Source organism: Pipistrellus hanaki (assembly GCF_964339955.1).
Source record: "Pipistrellus hanaki genome assembly, chromosome: 13".
Lineage (NCBI taxonomy): Eukaryota > Metazoa > Chordata > Mammalia > Chiroptera > Vespertilionidae > Pipistrellus > Pipistrellus hanaki.
This window is the reverse complement of record NC_140515.1, coordinates 46,132,468-46,155,237: the sequence shown is the minus strand read 5'-3', so window position 1 is coordinate 46,155,237 and position 22,770 is coordinate 46,132,468. Positions and strand designations below refer to the sequence as shown.

The window sequence follows — 22,770 nt, the reverse complement described above, 5'->3', positions numbered from 1 at the left end:
TGAAGGAAGCAACTACCTGTGTAATATGAAAGCAGCAGAAACAACTACTCATGTTGCTGCATAGGCTGTATATTATATCTAATCTCTAATGTAGCTGGCTGGTTTGCCATTTTTAAAACCAAGATTGGAAATTTTACTCTATAAAGAAAATAAGTCATATGAGATAATGACTTGATTAATGTTTTGAACAATGCAAAGAAGTTAAAATTTTTATTTGAAGTGGAGGTGAAATTTGCCTATTATATATTTCAAGATCTGGTACTAAATGTTTATTGTTAATTTTAACTCATATAACAGACATTTGTCTTGTTAAACTAACTTCTTTTGAGTGGAGAAAATGCTTTTCCAGCTAAACAAAAGAGTAGTTATCAAAACAGAAAGTCAGTGGTTGATGTTCTAGCAGTTTAAAGTGCTAAATAAGTGTTGTGTAAGATTACTTAAGAAAGATTAACCAAAAATTATTTGTACCCAGCCTTAAGTTTTTCTTAATGTATACTTAAATTTTTAAATGTATTCTTTATCATTTCTGTTTTAGGTAAAATTCCAAAAAAAATGAATGGCCCATCGGTAGCTTATAAACTTGCTCCAAAGGACTTCCCTTGAAAATTTCTTAATCAAATTTCTTTTTTAACAATATCCCAATTCTCCATATCCATACCAATGAAGAGACCACAGCTGACAACTAATAGCCACTCATCCCTTCCACTTGATCCCCTATTAGCTAAAACTAAATTTACATCTTCTCTAAAAGAAAACGGAGGTTCTGTCAAAATGGAACCTAATTCCTAAGCAGAGCAGGGACACCTATATGAAACATTAGAAAACCAAAATGGGGGGTGGGGGGCAGGATTCAACCTTAGAACTGAAGAACTGAATCATGTGAAAACAAAGGAATGATCCTATCCAGACAACCTACTTGGGGAAGGTAGATCTTACAGGGCAGAAAATCTGGACTGTCACAACAAAATAACACCAGCAGAGGCACAAAAGAGCAAGCAAGGTAAGAACTGAGGCAGATGTCTAGTTGTATATGTAGACTTGAGTGTGCAGAAGCATGAATAGTCTAAAAGCTATGATGAATAGTTTAGTTTTTGACTTGCTTTAAATTCTTTAAAAATATCAGATCTATTTCAGTGGGGTTTGGGACAAAATTAAATCTTGTCCTTGGAGATAGTCATTTCTATTTGGGATTTTAATGAGAACTGTAAACATATAAAATGCACTTACCTGGAAAGTGGTTGCAATGGCTGTAGTAAAGTTAATAGTTAATGGGGGGGAGGGGGGCAACTTTTAATATAAAAGCTCAACCTGGGACCATATTGCATTGGGACAGAAAAATTTTACATTAACTCCTGAAACCATTACTATGTTATAAAATGGTCATTTAGGTTTATAAAGACCTTTTTAAAAAGATTAAAGTATTTTCAGTAGCCAAATTACAGGTCAAGGAGTATAGTGATAGATTTAGGAAAAAATTGCCATCAAAGATGTTAATTAATTTTGCTGAGACCAGTTTGGCTCAATGGATAGAGCGTCGGCTTGGGGACTGACGGGTCCCGGGTTCGATTCTGGTCAAGGGCATGTACCTTGGTTGCGGGCATATCCCCAGTGGGGGGTGTGCAAGAGGCAGCTGATCAATGACTCTCTCTCATCGATGTTTCTAACTCTCTATCTCTCTCCCTTCTTCTCTGTACAAAATCAATAAAATATATTAAAAAAATATTTTTAAAAAAAAGATGTTAATTTTTACATACTTATCTACCATCTATTGGGTCGGCAGCTAAGTAATTGCGGGTTTCACACATATATGCTTCAGTTGAATTTTTAGGTTTGCAGACGTAGTACAAATGTAAAACACATTTTGTTATTTGATAGTTGGCTATTCAGCTGTTAATCAGTAAAAAAAGTTTTTTGATCTGTTTTGTAGTTTTCGTTTGGCGTTCGTTGAAAAATGGAAAATCAAAAGGAACATTTTCGTCATATTTTGCTTTTTTATTTCCGCAAAGGGAAAACGCATCGCAAGCTCATAAAAAGTTATGTGCTGTTTATGGTGACGAAGCCTTAAAAGAACGGCAGTGTCAAAATTGGTTTGCCAAATTTTGTTCTGGTGATTTTTCACTCAAAGATGAAAAACGCTCTGGTCGTCCAGTTGAAGTTGACGACGCCCTAATCAAAGCAATAATCAATTCAGACTGTCACAGTACAACACCTGAGATTGCAGAGAAGCTTCATGTATCACATACATGCATTGAAAATCACTTAAAACAACTTGGCTATGTTTTAAAACTCGATACATGGGTTCCTCACGAAATTAAAGAATCACAGTTAACGCAACGCATTAGCAGCTGCGATTTGCTAAAGAAACGTAATGAAAATGATCCATTTTTAAAACGACTGATAACTGGCGATGAAAAATGGGTTGTTTACAACAATATCAAGCGGAAAAGATCGTGGAGCAGGCCAGGTGAACCAACTCAAACAACATCAAAAGCTGATATTCATCAAAAGAAGGTTTTGTTATCAGTTTGGTGGGATTACAAAGGAATTGTCTACTTTGAACTCTTACCACCCAACCGAACGATCAATTCTGATGTCTACATTGAACAACTAACGAAATTAAACAATGCAGTTGAAGAAAAGCGGCCCGAATTGACAAATCGAAAAGGTGTTGTATTCCATCATGACAATGCAAGGCCACACACATCTTTGGTCACTCGGCAAAAATTAATGGAGCTTGGTTGGGATGTTTTGCCACATCCACCATATAGTCCTGACCTTGCACCATCTGATTACTTTTTGTTTCGATCTTTACAAAACTCCTTGAATGGTAAAAATTTCAATAATGATGATGATGTCAAATCGTACCTGATTCAGTTTTTTGCTAATAAAAACCAGAAGTTTTTTGAACGTGGGATTATGATGCTGCCTGAAAGATGGCAAAAGGTCATTGATCAAAATGGGCAATACATTACAGAATAAAGTTATTTAGTTCCATGAAAAAATTGTCTTTGATTTTCTTTTAAAAATCCGCAATCACTTAGTTGCCGACCCAATATATTTCCAAATAAGCATTTAGTAATAATAACAATAACTAGCATTAAAGAGCATTTACCATGTCCAGGGTTCTATTCTATGTATTTATTACACTACCCAATCCTCACAGTAACTGTATGAGACTTATTTCCAGTTGTATAGCTAATAAGTAGAGAACAAGGAAGGATCCTGTTTCATAATCACTCTTATCTGTACTTCCTAGTTACTTACTCCTTTGACAGTTGTCCATTCCTGTTTTTCTTTAGTTACATCAGGCCCCATGATTAGCCTTCACTCTACACTGATAGAGAGTAAGATAAGATCTATATGGAACCCTAAAAATTACAACTACAGCCAAAACTGGTTTGGCTCAATGGATAGAACGTCGGCTTGGGGACTGGAGGGACCCGGGTTCAATTCCGGTCAAGGGCATGTACCTTGGTTGCAGGCATATCCCCAGTAGGGGATGTGCAAGAGGCAGCTGATCGATGACTCTCATCGATGTTTCTAGCTCTCTATCTCCCTTCCTCTCATACAAAATCAATAAAAAATATATTTTAAAAAAATAATTAGAACTACAGTTGTGGAAATTTTTTTTAAAAAAATCCATAACGACCAGGCAAACTATATCCCATTTCATTATTTAATTCAATCTCATTTAATAAACCTAACTTTATATTTTAAAAAAAACTTTATTTCAGATGAAATTAATATTTCCATAATTTAGGATAAGCAGACACAATTCCTTGAGTCCATTATTTTAGGTAATTGTGATTTCCATGAATAGAGTTAGTATCATTGAGTATTTGCCTACATGCTTGTTGGAAGCTTCTGTAGCCTTTTCTTGGTAGGAATTCCAGTTTTTCTGAATTCTTCCCTTTCCTTCAGGTATTCCATTTTACATTCTTCATAAAAGGCAGGATCAGTATAGCTATAAGAAAGAAATGAACACCTTTTAAATGAATCACTCTGCAAGTATTTAATATAGGCTTCCTTTAATAACATTCAGATATCCAGTTGATCTGGCATGAACATTAGAAGTAGATTTTAACAGCTGAAACTAAAATAATAATGTCAATTGCAATTGGAATAAATTTTTTTTCAAAAGAAAAATTTAGTAATGGTCATAAATTCACTGTAAACAGTATTCCACCAAACTAATTAAAGACCAGAAAAATAAAAAGATCTAATGGTAACGACACTATCCCAGGATATAATGAGAAGCACACTGCCTATCCTCAAGGAGCTCATGGTGTTACAGAACAGATAGGTAAAGAGTGAATTCTAATTAACTATACAAAGTGCTGTGATAGAAGTATGGCCCAATGCATCATGGGGAAGAAATGGGGAAGGTGGAGATGTCAAAGGGAAATGCTTGAGCTGCAGTTTGAAGGATTATCAGAAATCCCTGTAGAAGGCACATGTGTGCAAAGGCACAGGTGAGGAAAAACTCGGATGCATAAAGAACTGTAGGTAACTTGGAACCACTATGGCAGATTATGCACATAGGAGAAAGGGCTTGAGATGTAGCTAGAAAGGGCAAGAACCAAATCATGATGGTCCACTTATGCCATAGTAAGAAGTTAAAAAGCTATCCTGAAGACGATGGGACACTATTAGGAGAGCAACTGGAAGGTCAGCTTTGTGTCTTAGATGAATATGCAGCACATAGGCTAAAAGGGGGCAGCAAAGTTAGAAGCAGGATATCCAATAAATAAACTATCATAATGACTCAGACAAGAAATGATGAGGGCCTAGGCCAAAGGAGAAGCAGCAGTAATGAAATGGATGAAATGGATCTGGGGGAGATTTGGGAAATGGATCAATAGGAAATAACCGATTAGAGTTAGGAGACAAGAAAGATACTAGACAACTGTACTAGTATAATTCACCAAGACACATAATGCAGAGTAAAAGCAGATGAGTTCAATTTTGTGCCTGAAGAATGAAGCATAGAAATGTCACAGTCAATAAGAAGTAACTGAATCTATGAGTGCAAACTGAACTTTCTCTTATTTAAGAATGAGGAGAGAAATAGGGAAGCAAATTTAAAAAACAGATTAAGGGGGGGAAAGGCAAAGAAATAGCTATAGATATTAGGAAACAGGAAGCCAGATAGAAAAGCATTTTATGAGATTTCCAAAGAGGTCAGGTAAAAGAAAGGACTGCAAAGAGATTCAATTTGGCTACCATGAACCCACTAGAACCTTTAGGAAGAGCAACTTCAATAGAGTGAGGACAGAAGTCAGGTTACAGTTTATTGAATTCATGAAGATGAGACAGGCAGAAACAAGAGCACAAACAATGCTTCAAGATGTCACTATGAAAAGATGAGAGAGCATAGTGGTTACATCCATTTTAGGGAATGTCAATAGTAACTAAGGCAGAGCACTTTTTTACTCAAAGATGAAAAATACTATTTCTTAACTATAAACCCATCTATCGATATAACATATTCTTTAGATCAACCTCTTTGTGAAAATTGGTTAACGTGAAAAGAAATTGGTAAAATCACATGAAAAACATGCTTTTCACAATGGAATACTACTCTGCTATAAAAAAAGGAACTTTTACCATTTGCCACTGCATGGATGAAACTGGAGAGCTTCATGCTAAGTGAAATAAGCCAGTTGGAGAAAAATATGTATTACATGATCTCACTCATATGTGGGATATAATGATCAACATAAACGGATGAATAAAAATGGAATCAGAGGTCGTGCACGTGAGCCCCATAGGGCTGGGGAGGCACCCAGCATCTGTGCAGGGAATAGGCAGAAGCAGCAGCTGGAGGGAGGCCCCGCCCCTCAGCGCCTGTGCCTGGCAGAGCCGGTGTGAGACGAAGAGACAAGCCTTCCCTGCCGCTGGGGTAATCAAGAGTTTTGGCGGGACCCTTGAGCACACACCGAGAGAGTGAGGAGCCAGACGCAAAGCACAGACTATGGAGCTGAAACGGATTAATAAGGAACTTGGTGATTTGGCCCGTGACCCTCCAGCACAGTGTACTGCAGGACTAGTGGGGGATGATATGTTTCATTGGCAAGACACAATTATAGGACCGAATGGCAGCCCATATCAAGGAGGTGTATTCTTTCTGACAATTCATTTTCCTACAGACTACTCCTTCAAACCACCCAAGGTTGTATTTACAGCAAGAATTTATCATCCAGCCGAAACCTGTTTGGCTCAGTGGATAGAACGTCGGCCTGCGGACTGAAGGGTCCCGGGTTCGATTCCGGTCAAGGGCATGTACATTGGTTGCGGGCACATCTCCAGTAGGGGGTGTGCAAGAGGCAGCTGGTCGATGTTTCTCTCTCATCGATGTTTCTAACTCTCTGTCCCTCTCTCTTCCTCTCTGTAAAAAATCAATAAAATATTTTTTTAAAAAAGAATTTATCATCCAAATATTAACAGTAATGGCAGCATTTGTCTTGATATTCTAAGATCACAGTGGTCTCCTGCATTAACTATTTCTAAAGTTCTTTTATCCAACTGTTCACTGCTATGTGATCCAAACCCAGATGACCCCCTAGTGCCAGAGATTGCATGGATCTTAACTCTTAAAACAGAGTTAAGTACAACAGAATATCTCGGGAATGGACTAAGAAGTATGCCATGTGATGCTACCTTAAAGTCAGAATAACCTGCATTATAGCTGAAGTAAATTTTAAATTACTGTTCCTTTTTGATTTTCTTATCCAGCTGCTCCCCTATCAGACCTCATCTTTTTTAATTTTATTTTTTGTTTGCCTCCCTCCATTCATTCACATGCTCATCTGAGAAGACTTAAGTTCTTCCAGCTTTGGACAATAACTGCTTTTAGAAACTGTAAAGTAGTTATAAGAGAACAGTTGCCCCAAATTCAGATTTTTTTTAATGGAGCATGTGTATATGTGGCCAATGTCTTCACTCTAATTTGGTTGAAACCATTCCTCACTGCTCTAACATGCAAAAGAAATCATCTGAGGGGAGGGAAATGGAGGCTAGGTTGTCGCATCAAAGGAAACAGCATTATTCTAGCAGCATCCACTCTTGTTTAGGCCTTCCACTGTTAGAGATCTGAGGTTACATGATATACTTTATGCTCATGACTGATGTGGCTGGTGAATTGGTATTGAATTTATAGCATCAGCAGAACAGAAAATGTGATGTATTTTATGCATGTCAATAAAGAAATGATCTGTTCTTGTTCTACACAGAATGGAAATTGGAAGTCAAATACCCTTTGTATTCCAAAATAGGGTCTCAAACATTTTGTAATTTTCATTTAAATTGTTAGGAGGCTTGGAGATATTAGTTGATCTATCTTTCAATACACTGTTTAATATAGCACTGAATAAATGATGCAAGTTGTCAATGGATGAGTGATCAACTAATAGCTCTGCTAGTAATTGATTTATTTTTCTTCAATAAAGTTGCATAAACCCCCCACCCCTCCAAAAAAAATGGACCCAGAGACAAGGTGGCACTGAGCAGGCAGATCGTCCAACCTTGGGGAGAAGGCCGGGGGGGGCGCGGGGTAAGGTGGTGTTTGAGGTCAACCAAAGGACTTGCATGCATGCATATTAACATGACCAATGTACACAGACTTTGGGGCGGTGGGGGCTTGCCCTCAGGGGTGGGAGTAGCAGGCGGGGAGGTAGTTAATCAGGGAAAAGAGATATATAATACTTTAAACAAAAAAACAAACAAACATGCTTTTGTTTACTGACCCCATATATTTAATCAGATACAATGCTGACCCATATAACATAGACACTTTATAAATATGTTTCTTTATTTTTAGAATAATGTTTAACAAATTGAAATTTTAGACTTAGCTAAAAATATGATGGATTGGGGGGGGGGGGCGGGGACAGAATATATTATGAAGCACAAACACTGAGATAACTACTTACTAAGCGGTTAGACATTCTTTTAATGCAGAATTTTCTTTCCGGCATTTTACTACCATAAGCATTCCAGATTCCTTGCAACATTTGGTAAAATCTGAAATAAAACATTTGGAAAGAAAAAGAAATAATTTGTAATTATATCCACACAATTTCTAACAGATATAATTTAATATCTATTACCTAGACTGTGTTTGGAACACAGCACATGCTCTCCCAAAGACATGTACAAGAATGAAAGGCAGAATGAGATGAGTGTCACTTATTTTGTGGAAATAAAGACATTTGAAAGGAGGGAGAGAGGACCACCTCTTGGAGTGAGGAGACAGATAGGATGTAGAAAAATATGATTTCTAACAGAGAAAAAGCTTTTTCTAGAAGAAATGAGTAAGAAGGGCAAAAGAGGAGCTGTTTCCACCCAGCCGTCATGGCTCAGTGGTTGAGCTTCAGTCTATGAATGGTGATGGTTCAATTCCCGGTCAGGGCTAGATCCTCAGTGTGGGGGGTGCAGGAGGCAGCTGATCAACGATTCTCGCTCATTATTAATGTGTGTGTGTGTGTTTATATATATATATATATATATATATATATATATATATATATATATATATATCCCTTTCCCTTCCTCTCTGAAATCACTAAAAATATATTTAAAAGTAAATATATTAAATATATGTTAGTTAATAAATATATTAAATAAGTAAAAGAGGAGCTGTTTCTAGACATGGGCATCGGGTGTCCAGTCTTCTGCATGTCTTCTCTTGATGGCATAAAGGCACTCCCTTTCTTGTTTTTTTAATCCTCACACAAGGATGTGGTTTACTGATTTTTAGAGAAGAAGGGAGAGAGAAGGAGAGAAACCTTAAATTATATCATCCTCACAGAGAATTAACTAGGTAAAAAATTAACTTTTTCTGACTATATTTTATAACTTGTAATACACTGTTATCAAGATTTCCTTTTCTTGAGCTGTGTATTACCCATTTATAGTTACTAAGGAATATAATTTATAATTATTTTAAAGCAAGCATGAAATTTCAGGAGACTCCATGAAAACACATAATATGTCACAAAAATATTTTTTAAACCACAAGCAAACTGGAAATGATTGAGATTTGTTAAATGCATAAAAACTCAGAGGGACTTTGCTGGGACAAGAGCCTTACATCAGAGATACCTGTATGTACCTGCAGCATCACAGAACACTTTGAAGAATACATGGTAGTATAGGAACAAAGGCAATAGATACAGGTAATGACTTTAATGCAAAAATTTAGTGGGTCTAATCACATTAAATTATGGGTGACGTATAATACTCCACTTCAAATATAGGATTAGCTTATTTTAGTTCCTTGTTCACTAGTCTCAGCAGTCCCAACAACTGCTCTGATTCCTGAACCTACTCAGATACCTTTTTTATTCCAACTACGAAATGTTCTCCATCCTCTCTGTGCAAATGAGCTAGATACCAGGCCAAATCAGACCAAGGGATCATTGTTTGTGCGCTTTGACTAAGGACTTCCCACAACTCAAAAATGCAAAGCAAACTTTATATAATCAGCCCATTATCAGTAGAGACCATGACTATCAAAAACTTTCACTCTGGAATGTCATTAGCATGCCTACACAAGTTAGTTTTTCTACCTATAGTATAGTAAAATCTATCTTTCTAGAAGCAAGAATTATCCCAAATAAAAATTAAGACATGAGCAATACTCAAAGGGAATATGTGCATCAAGGTAACCCAGAAGTAACTAAATCTGGCTAAGGGCTTCTTGAAGGGAACTGCCATGATGCAGTGGTGATGAACCACGGGCTGATCTCCCTGCACTACCCCCCCTTCCTGGAACCTCAGAGACCTCCGAACAGTTCACTCAGTTAATGTCTATAAGGAAGACTCTGCCTAATGAAATTTCATAGTTGACCAATCCTAGTCCTTTTCTGCAAACACAAACACAATGGCTATTATCAAAAGTCCACTTTCTGAATTTAACAAACACAATATTTTTACACTGATAAATTCACAACAATAGGCATTCATTATTTTAATACTTCTTTCCCTAACATAAATAAAAATTCCCTTAGTAGGGAATTAATGCGAGGTAGCATTTATGTGTTCTGATCACAATAAAGGCGCATTCTATGTATTTTCACACTTGTCCAAATCTCTTCAGGAATAACTGTGACTGGCCTAAAGCCTCAAGCTGTTTGTAGGGTTTTTGTCACTTGTTTAGCAACAAGATTTTAATGAGGGTCTTTCTTTCATACCACATTAGCATACATTCATATAATAATGATGTTGCTAATACTGCCAACTGATTTCTAAAATGGTATTCTGAAACAAATCCAATTAAAATTGCTTCTTTCAATATTATGTTAAATGTTAAGGAGCTCTAACACCTCTATATAATTTAATTACCATTAAACACTATCCTAGTAAAAATAAAATGTCATTCACTTAAGTAAAACTTAAGGTAATGCAAATGAATACCAATAAATAGTGAGGGTAGAGAGATTATTAAAAGTTATTCTAAACTTGAAGGAAAAGTAGTTAAATACAGAATTTAAGACTTTCTTCCTTAAAAAAAAAAAAAAAAAAATCAAGAACATGAAAGAGTATCTTTCTTTTGTAAACCCTCATTTCTCTGAAAACAAAACAAAACACAATACCATATAAGAAACTATTGGTAAAAATATGTTTTAGGTATAATAAAATTTAGGTCAAGTATATCTATGAAAAACAGATAGAAAATCTTCTCTTAACTTTAGTCAAAGGTAATGGGCAAAATAATCACATTGAAATTATGTACAAGTAGCCTATATAATTTCCAGTTTCTATAGGAAAAAAACCTTTGGGGGAACCTCTGTATAAACAATAAGAGAAATAAATCATTTAAAATTGTTTTTAACTCATTTACTTTATGGAACTTTTATTATATTTTAATATTTCAATAAACCCCAAACATTATTGGCAAAATAATGAGTCATCCAGTTACAGCGAAAGCATTCAATGAGAGATGACACTTTGAAAACATACCAAATTTAAAGAAATAATCCTCAATGTCTCGTCTATGACTAGAAACCACTCCATTTATATCTCCACTAACCTACAATTTTTTAGAAATACTAAGTTTATAAATTTTTACAGAACCCCCTTAGACACAGCATTACTTGTAACTTTCTATTTAGTTAGTACTTTTATTTCATTAATAAGTAAAATATTTATAAAGTATCTATTTTTCCAGCTGTATTATAAAAAACAAATATAATTTAGAATTTTAACATACAAGCTATGTGTAATATTTCTGTAACTACACCATCATCTTAATGGTTTCACCTTAAAATCTAGAACTTCAAATTTTATCTAAATGAAAAAGATTTATGGAGGTCTTGCTTATTAATTACATGTAGGTAAGACAGATTTTAAAATCACCTTAAGTTCATAATGCTTCGTTAACTTTACAACTGGAAATCTTAAGCATAAAACCATTGGCTTTTACAGAACTGGATAAGAACAAAGACAGATATACTTTAAACACTGTATAAAAGATCTTTTGACCAATTATTAAATCAAAAGAGGTTTTAAAAATGTAGAACTGAAAATGATACAATCTGGGGAGGGATTAGGTAAATGGTGACTTTTAGTAAGATTATCCTTCAGACAACGGTGTCTGGAGTGTTAAATCTGAAATATAAATTTAAGTCTAAAACTAATTTTTCGCAGGAAAAAGCTATTCTTTAAGTAAAGACTTCTGTTGTGAGCAGTGTAATGCCAGGTCCCTGTAGACCAGGCCTAAGTGCTGTGCTGATCTCAGTAATCATCCTCCCTTCTGGAAGCTGTGAAGTAAAAAGTGCCTGAAGACAACAGGAGGTCACCCTCGGTTCTGAGCACACCAACCCCGAGTGCAGTAACGAAGGCCTGAGCCAAGGCAGAGAGAGACCATGAAGGCAGTAGTTTGTCTTCCTATTAATGACTGCTCAATTGACACAAACCAAAGCCACAAGGCCACCAAGCACATTACTCTGGATAACTGACAGCATGAACAATGTCATGAAGTTCTTGTGAAAGATTTTCTTTTTAAATCTTTATTCTTCAGACTATTACAGTTGTTCCTATTTTCCCCCCATAGCTACCCTCCACCAGGTTCCCACTCCACCCCAAGTCCTTACCTCCCCACAACTGTCCTCATCCATAGGTGTATGATTTTTGTCCAGTCTCTTCCTGCACCCCCCACACTCCTTTCCCCTCAAGAACTCCTGGTTGAGGGGACAATTTGCATATTAGCCTTTATTATATAGGATATACAATGAGTGGCCAGATTATTATGCGTCCAGAGATCATAATAATCTGGCCACTCAGTTTAGAATAAACTTAATTAAAACTGCCAGGAGTTCGACCAGCAAGCAGGCCCATGTCCCCTGCCTCTGGCCAGGCTGGCCAGATCCCACCCATGCACGAATTCATGCGCTAGGCCTCTAATATACATATTGAATGGCCAGATCATTATGCGTTCAGAGATCATAATAATCTGGCCACTCAGTGTATATATATATGTATATATAAAAGGCTAAGTTGACTCGTGCAGGTGCAATACATATAAAGCTCTCACTGGAGTCAATTACACACATATGTTTCAATCTGTCATTGTCAATCGTGAATTTGGTTGACACTTCTATTATAGAGAAAGAGCAAATATCGATATTAAAATATTTCTTCCAATTAAGTTCCTTTCAATGTGCACGAATTCATATGCGAGGTCAATAGTAGAAAATAACATTCCTAGCTTTTTCCTTCTCCTGGTTCAGAGCCTTTACTAAATGTAGCTTCCAGAGTACTGATAAAATCTGGATTACCCTCCCCATAATCTACTGGTTTACCAATTTATCTATTTAGCACCTTGTTTTGCTCCATACAGGATTTGAAGTAGCTTGGTAACTCCCTTAAAAAACAGTATTCATAAAGGTTTGATAAGTTCTTGAAATCCAAACACAATAGGCAGTTTGCCAAATATAAAAATAACAATGGCGCCCTAGCTGGTTTGGCTCAGTGAACAGAATGTCAACCTAAATGGTCCAGGGTTTGATTCTGGCCAAAGGCAGATGCCCGAGTTGGGGGCTTCGTCCTCAGTTAGGAGCTTGCAGGAGGTGGCCGGTCAATGATTCTCATCATTGATGTTTCAATCTCTCTCTCCCTCTCCCTTCCTCTCTGAAATCGATAAAAATATATTTAAAAATAATAACAATGGCTACATCTTTTCTAAACAAAATATTTAAATATATAAATACAAATCACTTTGTATTTTGTATTAAGAGAATAACATGCCGCCAGCCATTCCCTATCCTGTCTTCTCTTAGCTGAAGCAAAACAATATTTTTATGTAAATAAAAAATAGCCTTTGACACCATTAAAACCCATTTAACAGCTTTCTTTTAATCTAACACAATCACCCCACATCCAAAGTACAAACAGTATACCACAGAATACTACACAGCCACTAAAAAAAATATACAGATAAGGACGATCTCCAAAGACTTAAACAGGAAAAGCAAAATGCAAAAGAGTCTATTAATAATATGTTGCCATTTCAGTTTAGAATATACACATGTAAGTATATGTATGTGTGTATCCATGTATTTGAAAAGATAGATAGATGTTTGTGTAAGCAGAAAATGGCTGTGGAAGATGTAAGAAACTGGTTGTCTCGGAGGAGGATAAGAATTGACGAGAACAAGAATTGAAGAAGCATATTTGCACTGTGTTTTGGTATGTGTGTTAAATTTACAAAACGTATATATTTTTTAAAGTAGTAGCTTTGGTGAAGTGGAGTCCAGATGAGAGGAGCTTTGGCTTTATGAATAAAGAAGTCATCTCCTTCCATTTTTTCCCTAAACAAGTTCTTTCCTCTAAATTGCTGATTAGCAACAAAAGGGGGGCAGGGAGAGGCAGGGAAAGAGAGGGAGGAAAAAGGAGATGGAGAGAGGGAGGAAGGGAGAAAGGGAGGGAGGGAGGGAAGGGGAGAAGGGGGGGAAGAGAAAGGGAGGGAGGGGGAAGGGAAGGAGGGAGGGAAGGAGGGAGGGAAGGAGGGGGGGAGGAGGAAGGGAGGGAGGTGGAAGGGAGGTGGGAGGGAAAGAGGGAAGGAAGGAGGGAGGGAAGGAGAGAGGGAGGGAGGGAAGGAGGAAGGGGGAGAGAGAGGTTAATTCCTATACATCTCACTAAGAACACCCCACCCTATTCATCACATTATAGGGGTATTTTGCATATATGGATTAATTTCATTAAATGCTGATTGCTATAAAATACAAATCTGGACATTTCCTTTCATAAAATATACAACTACAGAGATCCTACTCTCTCCATTTTACGCAGGCCAAGTGAAAAACATTCTTCCAAGATGAAATGATACCATGAAAGTCACACTGTTGGCTTTCTTTTCATTTAACATGGTCACCCAACTGCCAAAACGAAAGACATCTGGCAATGATAACATGGACCACCTTGCTAATAAGTCCAAATTCTAAGCTTTTAAGAGCAAAAAAGAGAATAAAAGGCATGTTACGCTAAATTTAATTAGACATTTAATAAGTGTAGTATCCCTAGTTAACAAGGCAAATCGATCCTTTCAATTCTGACTGCAGTTTATTTAAAGACTTTACAATTTTACTACTTAGAAGCAAGTCCTATGGAGGTGTCATCTCACCATTTATATTTTCACAACACTTATGATATTGCTATCACACTCTTAAAATAAATGAAAAGCCCATGCCACATTGCAGACCAATATAATGCTACAGACTCTATTTTTATTTCTGGAAATAAACACTGAAATAGTTCTGTATTGCTCACTTTATTCTTCCAATGTTGAACATTAAAAAAAATAAAACTTTTTTTTTCAAGTCCCAGGTACACTTGGAAAACAAATTTTAATCACTTGGTTTTAAAATTAAGCACCAGAAAATATATCATTGTAAAATTCTGGCAACAACAGCATTTTATGACAAAATTATTATGCTTTTAATTTTGTATTAAATTGTGATTTATTAGCTTGCTACTTTAGAGATTAGTCTATGTATAGAATGAATTTAGTGGTGCAAATAATGAGACAAAGAAAGTAGAAGGATGAACATGAAAAGATTATTTTACATCGCAGTGCATGAGCTATTTGGTAATTCCAACATAGTACAAAAGAAAGCCTCTCTCTAGATTGATCATGGTTCAGTTAACATCACTGAATATCTAATACCTCCAACTCAATTAATTCTCACTTGATTAAGATCAGACTGATATTCAAACTAAATCATCTCTCCAGTCAAGTAGAAATCAATATTTCTGATTTTACTTTTAAATTACAATAGAAAATAAAATGCACACATTTTCAATATGCCAAGAGTAGCTTTCCCATTCTAGTCTACCATGGCATGGATAACACAGTTGATTAAAGAATTATTCTAATTTGAGCACCAATATGTAGCAGAATCTGATTAATCTGAACACAGAGATGGAATAAAGTAATTAAATATATCTTATACGGGGCAAATAGAATATTGACATAAAATAAACTTGACTTTTTTAAAACAAACCTCACTATTTATCAGCTCAACTCGTTAGGAATGTGGTTTTATCAAAGATTGATTACTCTCAGAGAAGAGTATTGTTTCAGGCAGAAATATTTATAAGGTGGGCAAAGAACAGTTCTTTTTAACTCATACTCTTTCCACCACTGCCACCTCCAAAAAGCAGGCACATGCCTAAAAAACCCCAATTATTTCTATAGATTTTTCAGAAAATGGAGGACATACTGACCCACTCTTGCTGATCAGGGTAAAACGTGGTGAATCCTAAAATAACAAAATGCTTTCCTATTTGTAACTCTTACTACTAAAGAGAACATGAAATAGATTTTCCTCCTTTCCTTCCTTAATTCCCTTCTAATTAAAGATGGAGAAGAGGAAAGGTAAATTATTTGTACTATTAGTTGAGTAGCAAGTATTATTTTACTTGTTAGTAAACTCAATAATTCAGTGAAAATAACAAAATTTTCAAATATTATATAAAAATTTCAAATATATTTAAGAAAGCAAAATCACAGCTAAATGTACTATTAAAATTGAAAATAATACAACTTAGAGTACTTAGTGTGTGTCCAACAGTGAGCACTATATATATTATGTATATATTACATGTAAAATACTTTCTATATAAAGGTATAACTGCCGAAACCGGTTTGGCTCAATGGATGGAGCGTCGGCTTGGGGACTGAAGGGACCCGGGTTCGATTCCAGTCAAGGGCGTGTACCTTGGTTGCGGGCATATTCCCCAGTGGGGGGTGTGCAAGAGGCAGCTGATGGATGACTCTCTCTCATCGATGTTTCTAGCTCTCTATCTCTCTCCCTTCCTCTCTGTACAAAAACAATAAAATATATTAAAAAAAAAAAAGGTATAACTTATATATAAAACATATGAAATATAAAAAAACATATGAAATATATATTTATCATATATGACTTTTAAACCTCACAAAGTAGGTTACTACTATGCACTGAAATAATTCATAGGTATTACTCAAATGTGCCTTTTCTGGTGTCTTAAATATTCCACCTTACAGAAAAGAATATGAGGAACCAAGAATTCCGCAACTTCACTGGGAAATACAGATTTCCAAAATTTATATCTGATGAGAAACTGCCTAGAAGTTAGTTATAAACCATAACTAAGGCATGAAAAACAAAACTTGCTAAAGTATGTTACTGTCCAAGGATTTGTAACCTCTGAGGCTGGAGCCACATATGCAACTTGGAAGAGGGGCCATTTACATGTTAGACATAAAAGGACACTTTAAAAAAAAAAAAAAAAAAATATATATATATATATATATATATATATATATATATATATATTTTATTGGTTTTACACAGAGAGGAATTGAGAGGGACAGAGAACTAGAAACATCGATGAGAAAGAAACATCAACCAGCTGCCTCTTGCACATCCCCCCACCCCCCACTGGGGATGTGCCCACACCAAGGTACGTGCCCTTGACCAGAATCGGAACCCGGAACCTTTCAGTCCGCAGTCCGACGCTCTATCCACTGAGCCAAACCAGTTTCAGCATAAAAGGATATTCTTTACTTGCATGAAAGACTCCCTCCTATTTTTCTTAAAGCATGCAGAAATCTTGGTTTTATTTTCTTCCTTATGACTGAAGCATATCTTTGGAAAAATATTTCTCTTATACATTATAAAGGGTGGGGCAAGAGTAGGTTATAGTTGTGAGTATGCAAATAGGTTTATTTTTATATTATTATTTATTAATTATTGTATTATTTTCCATACTTTAAACCTACCTTTACCCCACCTTGTATATACTCACTAGATTTCTCTAATGTGTACATTATAAATTTATACATGAATATTATATAAATGACAGTGAAAGCAAAGACTAACAACCAGTGTGCATGCCCCATGTTTGAAGGTGCATCTGTTACTTTATCCCAGATCATTGTTTGCCTTGCAGAAATGGATTTATGTATTTTTAAAGCTGGAATGTCTGTTTTATATAAAATCTTACCATTTTAAATAGTTTAGCTCACTTTGTTTACTAAGACACTGCACAAAGGAAAACCAAAATATGTCTGCACAATGGCTCTGAGCTGAAGGCTGATTCTGGTGTCATTAGCTTGAAAGGCTTTCTTGAACACCTCAACTCTGAGATGATTATGCACATGTGGTTATCCCATCAAAAATGTCTATAACTCAACTTGCCAACTATTCAAGCAGAAGTCTCATAATAATTCTAAACAGCATCTTAGCCTAGAAGCAGAGGAATTCAATGGAGATGTTCCCATCGCTAACTCCCCAAACTCGAACTTTCCAGGGCCCTGTAAGGCAGCCAGTCATGATGGATGTTGACATCCTTCAGGAACCTTAAAACAGGGAATCAAATGGATCCTCGCCCTGACCGGTTTGGCTCAGTGGATAGAGCATCGGCCTGCGAACTGAAAGGTCCCAGGTTCGATTCCAGTCAAGGGCATGTACCTTGGTTGTGGACACATCCCCAGTAGAAGGTGTGCAGGAGGAGCTGATTGATGATTCTCTCTCATTGATGTTTCTATCTTTCTATCGCTCTCCCTTCCTCTCTGTAAAAAAATCAATAAAATTTTTTTTTAAATGGATCTTAACTGAAAGTTTAGTTTTTCTTCGAGCCCACACTGAATGTACTGTTTATCAGTTGCTAAACCTCTCTTACCTCAAGAAGCACATCAGCTTGCACCCCCTGTTGTCTGTGTCCATTGGTTAGGCTTATAAGCATGCATACAAGTCCTTTGGTTGATCTCTCCCCTTAGTGGGGGTGGAGGGGACAATGGGGCAATAAGGACACATGCAATACCTTAATCAATAAAGAAAAAAATAAATTAAAAAAGAAGCAGCACATCAGGTAAGAAGAACGTTTTGTTTGAATGGATGCTACTTGATAAAATAAAGGGGTTTCTTTTTCTCCTCTATTAAATTATCAGACATTTAGTAAGCTAACAGTTTGTCTGCTGCTCTCAGAGGTCTCCAATGGAGCAGCAAAGCAATGACACACCTAACATTAAAGAATACAAAATAAAACAATTATGGGAGCCCTTGCATTGATTGGAGAATAGTTCTGTACACTAAAATGTGGGTTTCATCCCAATCCAGGCAAGTAGGAGAAGCAACCCATCAATGTCTCTCTCACATTGATGTTTCTCCCCCCCCCCCTAGTGAAAATATGAAAATATATCCTTGGGTGAGGGTTAAATAAACACAGCATATATGGAAAAATGACAGGTATCACATGGACATGGCAAAAAAAGACTGACTGCCTAAGGAGGTCACATGCAATGACTAAACTAAGAGACTGAAGGAGGAAGAGCTCACTACAGGCTACTAGAAAGGCAGCACAACTGCTTACATAAGACTCTTCCTTCATTTGCAAAGAAGGATGGAAGAAATCCAAGAAGTGTCAAACAACAATCTTTGCGTTTACCTCCTACTACACAGTCTATTAATCAACCTGTGGGTATAAATGATGAAATGAATAATTATTTTTAATATTTCTAATAATTCTACATGGTCAGAATGCAGTCTAGTAGCTGTTAATTATATACATTCACAAAGCATTGTGGCAAAGTCTAATAGGTCAGTATCATGGGCATGGTCTTAAAAGCTACTTAGAAGACACTACCGATTAAGAATTTCACTTGTATGTTTTATTGCTAACTTCCATTAAAATAACAAAAATTAATTTAAATATATTGAAAACATAAAATTTTTTTTAAAGGTTTTTTAAGTTTCTATCATGGCTGAAGAAAGTAGAAAAAGTGAGTGTCACAGTCTTATTTGTTAGATTCCACAAAGAATATTTTTAATTTTAAAATAGAATGTCAACAAGGTTGATTGAAATAAAGAGAAATAAATTAATGCTAAATAATTACTAAGGAAGTTTTGTTTATAGAAATGAATAATTCAGTGTTTTACAAAGTAAATTCAAACAGCAGCTGCTTTGCTGACTTTAAGCTAAAAAGAGCTTTCTCCAAATGTACAAACTTTAAAACTAGAGCATCATCATATTTTTTGTGGAACAGAATTTATTTCCCAGGTCTCATGTTATTAGTATAAAATATTACAAAGTTACAATAATAATCAACAGCCAGTAAGGAATCTCATCACTGGTTTTTCATGGGCGGTATCTGTCACTTTCTAGTTAATTGAATATATGCATAATTCCTGCCCCGTTAAGTCATAACAGCTGGGGGGAGAAATGAATTAAGATTTCTAACAATCTGTTCCCAGCCCACTTGATCGTGGATATTATTCAGATCTCAGAATGGATCTTATGGCTGCCTTTTAACTCCGCTTCAGTTCCATTTCTGCCTCCTTAATTACTTGCTCCCATAAATCAGGAAGGAGCCCTTCCTCCATCAGTAAGAGATGAGCCCAAACTTAAAAAAACAAACACACTTGAGAGAAATTGCACATGTTACAAATAAGTTCATTTTCACTAAACAACTGGATCCACAGTTTTTGAAAGAATCTCTTTCTCATCACAGCAGCTAATAGATAAACTTGAAAAACAAAGGTTATAAGTACTCGCAAATTAAATCTGAAATAAAACACTTCCAAACAGCCACATAAAACAAAGGGAAAATGGGTTCTATTTAAAATTTTACATTTTAAATTTTTGTGGTTTATCTATTGCCTGATGTAAACTGAAGTCTGCAACCCTTTCGTGGATCACTTACTAATAACACCTACTCCACCCAGCCTTAGCACCCATAGGAATCACCATTTTCATACCGCAGATCACTAGAGAAATTGAGGGGAAAAACAGAACCAGATGAGATTAACAGGACGCAAAAATAATGAAACTACTGCATTCACCTTCTCACAAAATTCCTATTTCTATTACAGAATTATAGGAAACCACTAAAGGCATAATTAGCATATACAGGTGTAAAAGAAGATTGAGATTCAAAACAATCTCAACAATATGGACAACCAAGGCAAAAAAAAAAAAAAATTTAAAGGATAGATTTCTCAGGGATAAATGCAATTAATTAGGCTTAATTTTTTCCCCAAATTTTAGAGCAAAATGACAGATGAAAACATATATGATCCAACTATGTGAAACATGACAGAACACCTAAACTAAGGTGACCAGATCGTTCAGGTGTTGGTGGGACAGTCCTGATTTCTAACAATTTTTCCCACGTCCCATGGCATTTTTAAAAAGTCCCAATTTTTGGAAAGAATCTTTCCAATGTTTCCAATCTTTCAAAAAATCGGGACTTTTTTAAAACGCCGCAGGACGCGGGAAAAATTGTTAGAAATCAGGACTATCCTGCCAACACCTGGACGATCTGGTCACCTTAACCTAAACCAATCTTAATATCAGTGTTCCAATCACATGGCAAGAAGATCACAGCATATCTGTGTCCTCCTCTGGGGGCCATTTGTATGTTATAGATGGATCGAGACAAATGAGCAAGTTCCTACAGAAAGGTGATCAGGAGATTGAGAGGTCTAAAAACCACAATGAATATGTACCATATAATGTATTAACCATATCTTGGAAATCTACTCAGTGTAGGCTTAAGTAAATTCCTAGAACACGTTAAATGTTAAGAATTCATATTTGAGATTAGGCAGTGGGGAATGGCAAGAACTAAACTGCACACTGCAGAAAGCTTTACCTAGCAACAACTTAAGGTAAAGTTAAGGTAAGCTAGTCTATATGCTAATAAAACAATTCAGGCAACAGATATTCTGGGTAAAAACTGAAGGAGATTCCAGGCTCATAAACCTTTCCTCAATAAGCTAAACAAAAGGAATCTAACAAGAAAAAAAAAAAAAAAAACTAGCCAACTACAACATATAGTTTCATATTATAAACTTCAAAAAGTAATAGTCAGGAAAGAAAAAAGGATTCTAGCAAGGTTCAGCATGGCAAGGCTCCTAGTCCCAATTCCTTCCCATAGAACACTGGGAAAATGAGTTTAAAAACCTGAGAATTCCCACTAAGGGCACTTTTCATTCTTGAGAGAAGTGGACCGAGGGCATAAATAAGAATTCTAGAGAAAAGTAAAAAAAAAAAAAAAAAAAAAAAACCCTTCGAATAAAAGCCTCTACTCAACTTCAAATGATAGATACCTCAGCAGGGGCAGAAAAGTCACTAGGGCATGCATTTTTTAGGGTTCCATAGTCTAAAGAGGATAAGCCAAAAGTAACCTCACAAGAAAAGAGGCAACATCCTAGAGGCCATTTTGCAAAAACAGTGCATTGGCCAGTGTGTTCCTTATCCCCCAACTTCCAGGCTTCAGAAAAGTACACAGAAGAACACATTTCAGCCTCCAAACTTCAGCCCACCACGTAGGACAATCATATCAGAAAAGAGTGGCAGGAGTGTTAAAGAGAATTCACCCACAATTTTTCAGAGGGATAGCAGGACAACTCTGAAAACACATTCTAATTGAAAAGAAAATTCACCTCATATGTCACATTATATAAGAATTTAATAAAAACATAAATATAAGAAAGCTCGACTTCAAAAAATAGTTGATAAAATTGAGTGAGAAGATAAAAATGGAAGTTGAAGACCAAAACAAATTCATTACAGTACTAAGTAAATACATTACAAATATGTAAGAAATAGAATAGACACAGCTATATGAGAGACTTTATAAGAGTGACTTACGATAATCATAGTAAATATAGAGGAAATTAAAAAAAAAAAAAAAAAAAGGTTAATGCAAACCAAGGCAACTATTATGGTAGGCAGCTTCTAGGATGGCTTCAAATGATCCCAGCCTCCTGGATCCACACTCTTGGGTTAACCATTCCCTTTGAGTGTAAGCTAAACCTAGAGATTTCCTTCTAGTTCAAGAATATGAAAATGTGAATGACATTCACTGCCATGATTAGGCTACAAAAGACCATAACTTACGTCTGATTAGCAGATGCTCTCTATTGCCTTCCCATGTTTCATGCTTTGATGAAGAAAACTGCCACATGTGGGAGGGAGTCAGCTGGTAAGAAATGGAGGGTGACCTCTGGCTAACAGTCAGCAAGGAACTGAGACTGTCAGTACCACATCCCATGGGAAACTGAATGCTGCCAACAAGCACTGAGTGATCTTGGAAGCAGATCCTTCCCCAGTCGAGAGTTCAGATGAGACTGCAGACCCTGAGCCAACACCTTACCTCAGTGGTAGATAAACTGCAGCCACTGCCTTAGGGAAAAACACTTAAAAAGCACTTTAATAATGTATTAATATATTTAACCTGAAGTCAAAACTTCTGGGTAAGGGTAATGCCTTACGCAGTGA

The 22,770-nt window shown here is 36.1% G+C and overlaps 1 protein-coding gene and 1 pseudogene across 4 annotated transcripts in view; one reads left to right on the top strand and one right to left on the bottom strand.

Annotated features, from left to right (window-relative positions):
* Positions 1–3,662: 3,662 nt before the first annotated feature.
* Positions 3,663–22,770, bottom strand: part of CMC1 (C-X9-C motif containing 1) — a 45,878-nt gene continuing 26,770 nt past the window's right edge. For all 3 annotated transcript variants that reach the window (XM_084902483.1, XM_084902484.1, XM_084902485.1), the window contains 2 exons: positions 7,932–8,022; positions 3,663–3,964 (listed from right to left, as the gene is read on the bottom strand). In XM_084902483.1, coding sequence (XP_084758609.1) covers positions 3,844–3,964; positions 7,932–8,022 — 212 coding nt within the window. In that variant the 3' untranslated portion in view covers positions 3,663–3,843. The remainder of the gene's footprint in view (positions 3,965–7,931; positions 8,023–22,770) is intronic.
* On the top strand, positions 4,039–7,453 carry LOC311631857 (ubiquitin-conjugating enzyme E2 D3-like; annotated as a pseudogene). The gene is made up of 2 exons: positions 4,039–6,222; positions 6,424–7,453. The product of its transcript is annotated as a ubiquitin-conjugating enzyme E2 D3-like (transcript).